Source organism: Siphateles boraxobius, unplaced genomic scaffold (assembly GCF_051911475.1).
Source record: "Siphateles boraxobius isolate OS27281-9 unplaced genomic scaffold, OSU_SipBor_1 24, whole genome shotgun sequence".
Taxonomy (NCBI): Eukaryota; Metazoa; Chordata; class Actinopteri; order Cypriniformes; family Leuciscidae; genus Siphateles; species Siphateles boraxobius.
Window position 1 is genome coordinate 5,700,823 of NW_027508855.1, and position 6,446 is coordinate 5,707,268.

Consider the following 6,446-nt stretch of genomic DNA (forward strand, 5'->3'; position numbering starts at 1 on the left):
TTAGATATGTAAATTAAATTTAAATATTTGGAAGTAAGATTTAGCTTTAGAACGCAGATTTAGATTATCATTTTCACATTTAAAATAGTTTTTTAACTTACATTTTTTTCTGAGCATATTCTTATTTTATTGGCACACATACTCACCAAACGCAACTCTGATTGGTCGAAAATATGATTGGCAATACTGTGAACCAAACATTGCAGTGCACGAATGAAAATAGACCAATAGCGACAAGGGGCGGACATTTTGAAGTGAACGAGGAAAAATGGCGACCACCGCGATGAAGTTGAACGGGACTATTTACACAACTGTAATGAATTTGCCGTACAGTCTGGCTAACAAAATTAGAGTATCTGTGTTATTAGTTTTAATACTCACTTCTGTGAGTAGTAGTTCTGAAGAAAACACATATGAAGATAATGCTTATGAATTTCTCAAGCGAGAGTATTCGCTGACCAAGCCGTACCAAGGTAACGTTAAGCGTCTATTCCTATTCGCTCAGTTACGTTAAACCGGTGCCCTGCCAAAAGTGGCACCTGTTTCAGCAAAGTCAAGTAGTTAAGAAGAAAATAGTTCACTGAGACCACAAGTTTGTTGTTAGGACGATAACTGTCTGTTTTTTTTCTTTTGTTATTTTTGGTTGTCCTTTTCTTGCTCTCGTATAGAGTGGCTGTTTTATTTCGTAACTGCAGTGATTTCTCACGTCGGCCATAGGGCGGAAGTAACTTACAGGACAAGTGTAGACATTCCGGTTCATGTGCTTTATTAAACAACGTGAACGTGTATTTATTGTAACTTTTATCTTGATTTACTCAGACAGCATGAGGGAGATAAGGTCATGGTTATCTAGAAACAAAAATAAAACATGCTAAATAAATAAACTGACAAAAATATTATAATAATGTTAAGATGCCAGACAATATATATATATATATATATATATATATATATATATATATATATATATATATATATATATATATATATTTATTTTTTTGTGTGTACCTGCATGCATTTACATTTACTTGAAAATGTTGATGTACGCTCACAGGACTGGGCTCCTCCAGCTCCTCACACTGGGAGTTCATGGGCAACACCATGATCATGCCTGAACACATACGGCTGACACCAGACTTGCAGAGCAGACAAGGAGCTGTGTGGAGTCGCATTGTGAGTTTGAATGACAAGAAAACCTGAAACGCACCTTGGGTTGAATCTAGAGCTATTAGGCAGCTCAACCAAAGAGGTTCTTGAGATATTGTGTAATAGTCAGGCTTGTTAGTCAGTGTGTTTGTGTATGTAGCCCTGTTACCTTAGGGACTGGGAGCTACGAGTGCAATTTAAGATCCATGGAGAGGGCAAGAAGAACCTGAATGGGGACGGCCTTGCAATATGGCTGACTAAAGAAAGAATGCAAATCGGTAAGAAATCATCATTATTACAAATTTTCTAAATATTGATTTTCCTTGATATGACTATTATTGGTTTTTGTTCTTTGTGTTTTCCTCTAGGACAAGTGTTTGGAAACGCAAATTTTTTTACCGGTCTGGGTGTTTTTGTAGACACTTATCCGAATGATGTCAAGCAGATTGAGGTATATCGCCACTAAACATTTGACAAAAAAAATGAATTGCCATAGTATACTGTACATATCATGTCCTTATCATAATATGTCATGTCAGCTTTAAAAGTAATAAGACACCCTTTATTAACCAAGAAGTGTTTGTTATATCATGGTGAAATTTTTAAAATAACATAACCCCTGGCCTGCAAGTAAGAAATAATCTAACCCATTTAATTTCTGTCTCTTTTTCAGAGAACGTTTCCTTTTATCTCTGCAATGGTCGGGAATGGGAGTGTAGAATATGAACATGACCGAGACGGACGTTCTACTGATCTTGGTGGCTGCACTGCTCACGTTCGCAACGTTGAATATGACACGTTCCTCTTGATCAGATACATGAAGAACAGACTTACAGTAAGAGACATCTTTACATTATGTGTTTCTTTAATCAGCCACAGATAAATACAACACTGGTGCAGTGCCGCACCAGTTCAGTCTCTTACACTGCCATGATGAAACTCAAGACATAGGAAAGGTTACATTTTCTTGATCTCGTGATGATACAGATAATGGTAGTATTGTTTAGACAGATGTTGGAAAGCAGCCTTCAGTTCCATTTGCACCTTAATTTGCTGTTCTGTCTTTCAGGTGATGATGGATACTGATGGGAAGCAAGAGTGGAAGGACTGTCTGGACATGCCTGGAGTGAGGCTGCCACAAGGGTACCACTTCGGGGTCTCGTCAGCCACTGGAGATTTATCAGGTTAGGACCAGTGAAGTGTTCTTTTCACTCCATTTTAGTCCAGCAGATATTCAAATCCTATCTGAAACAAGGCTTAAAGGGTTAGTTCACCCAAAAATTCTCCAATCATTTACTCACCTTCAAGCCTAGGTGAATGGGATTTTCTTCTTTCAGTCAAACACAACTGGAGTTATATCAAAAATATATCCTTGCTTTTCCAAGCTTTATAATGGGAGTGAATAGAGCCTGTTTTGAAGCCGAAAAAAGTGCATCCATCCATTATAAAAGTAATCCATATGAATCCAGGGGGTTAATAAAGGCCTTCTGAAGCAAAGCGATGCGTTTGTGTAAGAACAATAGCTTCCGACAGACGGCTATATGCATCAATTTAAACCAAAGGAGTAACCCCTGACCTGACGCATGATGTATTGATGAACGTGGAAGTGCAGAGGATAGAGTAAAACAAAACACTGGTCACTAATTAGAAGTCTAAAACGAGAATTAACAAACAAAATTGTCGGAGGAGCTTGAGTTTGTTGCCCAGCCCTATTTGTTTGAACCGCAAACGGCGCCTACTCTCTCCAAAGTTTATGCTTCTCCTACATCCTACATCATATGCCTCAGATGCGACCGCTCTAATGACAGACAAAACACAAATCTCAGACATTAGCTGGTGAAAAACTGCGTAACTCCATTTGAGCTTGATTTCAGAAAAATTTTAATAGTATGACGACACAAGTCCACGATTGGTTGACTGCCAAATTAAAATCTTAAACCGAACGATAAAATAACGTTATTAATGGTTAATTGTAATTTCAAACAAGCATTTCTGTTCAGACAGTGAAACAGGATTTCGTTTTTGTTTATGTTCCTGTTAAATTTGTTTTGTTTCTAGTTTTTGTTTTCGTTTCTTTGAACCATTCCAGAGCCCTAATGTGAACTGCATTACTTTTTGCATTACTGTAAACTGTGTACATTTTGGGTTTATCTTAAATTTTACATTAGATTTAATGTTACACTAACTAATAAAAATGAACTAATTAATATAATCTATTTGTATGTTAAACAAGATTTCAGTCAATTCACCAAATAGAGTTTACCCTCAAAGCATTATCGGAGCAGTATAATATCTGCCTGTATTCACATATGCAGCCAGTGCCTGGAGAGGTAATTTGCTCTAATGTATTTTACATTCAAAAATACGTTTTTTTGTTTTACATTTAACCAATTCAAGGGCTCCACATCTTTTTAAATATTAAAAACAACAGATGGGTATGATTGAAATAAGGACCAGCAAACCAAACCAATCACTGCTCGGTATACTTGGAGCTAAATTATATAAAATTAATTAAAAATATTTTTGTTATAATTCCTACTTCTTCAAAAGAAATTAAGTGGTTTGCAGTCTTTAGATTTATTTGTATTAAAAACTATAGTATTATATATACATATACACTTTTGTATACCAAGTGATGGATTTATTGCTATTTTTAAAAATGTATTATCTACTTTTCTTGTTCAAAATTTTCCATATTGTTAAAAGCGCTATATAAAGAAGGTGACTTGACTTGACTTTAAAAAAGTGCTTTTCATTCTTTACATTTTATATATACATTCATTAGAATCATTAGAATATTTTTTTAATAATTTTTAAAAATGAATTTTGTTTTTCCATTTTTATTTAATTTATTTATTTGCATGTTTGTTTGTTTTTTTCTAGATAACCATGACCTGATCTCCCTCAAGCTGTATGAGCTTACAGTGGAACGGAGTCCTGAAGAGGAAGAGGAACAGCAGGAGATCACGTTGCCTAGTGTAGACTACCGAGCGGACCCTAATGGTAATACAGTTACAAAAAGATTATACCTACATTATATGTTCCGCTTCAGATATTTGGCGGAGGAGTACAAATAGCTGTATCTCACAAATGTTTTCTTTACGCAGTTTACGTTGAGGATGAAGGAAGGAGCATCATCACCGTCTTCTTTCTCTTCATTGTTTCCGTCGTTGCACTGGTTGTAGTGATTGTTGTGATTATCTTTCTATATAATCGCTATAAAGAAAACCGCCGCAAGCGCTTCTACTGAGCAGATCAAAGAGAGTGTGACAGGTAGGAAATGGGACAAAAGATCCAACGTGAGTGTGACTGGCATTTTTGCAAAGGACCTCTTCTGGTCCTGGTAGGACCTGAAAGCCAACAATGAACTAAAAAAAACATACCTGACCTCTCCAAGTGGAAACTGACCACCTCAATCATGATTATCATCTCAAAAAACTGTGTGCGTCTGTTTTTGAAGGTCTCTCCAGACTTTTGTGTATGTTTGCTGTATTTTTGTACCAGTTACACTGACCTTGGCCTTTCATCCTGAGGCACCACAGAGAACAATGTGTGACAGAATTTACAGAGTTAAACAAACTGTTGTAATCTCAGGTTGTCCATTGCAATGCCACTGCAGAAATCCCCAGAGCCCCTGTGTTTTTCTTTATATTAGACAGAAATTGATCAAAAGAAAATATGAATGCACCTTTGAAATGTCATGATCTCTGTTACCAGTCTTCAGTAAATAGCAGTGCCAGAAACCCCCCATCTATTATCATAATCACTTAGTTGTCAGCAGTCATGTTTAACTTGCATCAAAGTGATTTGCTTATCATCCTTCTTTAAGTTATACTGGCCAGCTGTACTGATATATACAGACAGTAACAAGCATCAATGTGAAGAATAACTTCTTTTTGTAATGATTATAGATAAATATTGGTGCTTTGATGTATTTTGTTATATGTGGTCCCTTTTTATGTATCCAAAACTGCACTGAACGGCGTGGCCACATGTAGCTTATTCAAAGTTTCTTTGTGAAACATAATTTAACTATTTTAGCTTTCAATTTGTGATAAACCTGTTATTTACACGATAAACTTTTATTTTACATGTCTCCATGGCGTTATTTGAATACAATGTTTAATAATCTTGACATATATAAGAAATTGATGATTGCATGTTGTGAATTCCTTAATCTTAATATCTTCCATAAAGAGGCAAAGATGCACTGCAAGCATTTTTGTCCATGTTTCAGTCTTTTCGTTGCTGTACAGTTAAGCAACGTTTGTCCATTGTTTTATACTGGCCAGAGATTGCATTGCTGTTCTCATGAGCTCAGTGATTGAGCAAGCTGCTGTATCAAACTGCTGTTTAATGTTTTCATGGATCACACAAACATGTTGAATGAAACAAATTCTAAATTAAACAAGATAAAGCAAAATTAAGTTTGTCTTATAAATGGATGTTTGGTAACTTTTATTTTAATTGAAAATGTCAGGAATGTTCCAAAAAATATTTATATTTACATTCTAAAAACATGTTTTGGCTCAACAAAGAATGCAACCGTTTGCATCAGTCTTTTAATTTAGTTTGAGGGACTTCATTTGTAGCATTAACAAAAAAAAGTTATATATAAACATGTCTGTAATTAAAGTAAAAATGATTGATGAACACGTCTTTCAACAACCGTAGCCTACTTTGAGTGTCTTGTTCATTATATTAATTTTCATATAAAAGCAACAGAAGTTAACATCCAGTTTATCCTCATCAATATATCCCGCCTTGGATCTCGTAGGTGTCAGATCCACTACGAGAAGAGAGATCTGTCCGTCTTGCCTGCGCTGTTTTCACTCCTCCCCTCACTGAAGCGCCTACTCACGAAAACATTTCAGGCGAGGCAAGGGCCATCTCAAACAAGCCTTTTCTCTTACTAAAAAACAAACAAAATAACACCTAATTTCAGCATTTATTCTCCTTAGTCCTGGGAACTAGAAATCCACTGCCCGACTATCAAAATTACCAAGACAATTTCATTAACTTGCTATAACTTATTTTTGTTAGTAGAAAATTCAGTTCAAAATTACACACTACACACAATACTAAATGATGTAATGATTATTGTCAACAGTAAAAACTAATGTTCGCAAATGTTTTAACCATGTATTTAAGTTGTAGTAATAGGTCCCCTGAATTTCTTTCTAGTAATTCTTTCACTATTTATTTATTTTACTTATTCATTGAGGCCTCAATTGGCATAAGAGAATCTTAGTGTAACGACTTGAAATCGTGCAAAGCGTGATTAAATTGCAACTCCAGCT

General features: G+C 35.4%; 1 protein-coding gene across 1 annotated transcript; it reads left to right on the forward strand.

Annotated features, from left to right (window-relative positions):
• The first annotated feature begins 235 nt into the window (after nt 1-235).
• lman2lb (lectin, mannose-binding 2-like b) lies at nt 236-5,569 on the forward strand. Its single transcript, XM_077240914.1, has 8 exons — nt 236-473; nt 1,055-1,173; nt 1,307-1,424; nt 1,515-1,597; nt 1,820-1,981; nt 2,216-2,330; nt 4,030-4,149; nt 4,254-5,569. Exons 1-8 carry the CDS (start codon nt 269-271, stop codon nt 4,394-4,396), a joined length of 1,065 nt encoding a protein of 354 aa, XP_077097029.1. The 5' UTR covers nt 236-268; the 3' UTR covers nt 4,397-5,569.
• Nucleotides 5,570-6,446: the final 877 nt, after the last annotated feature.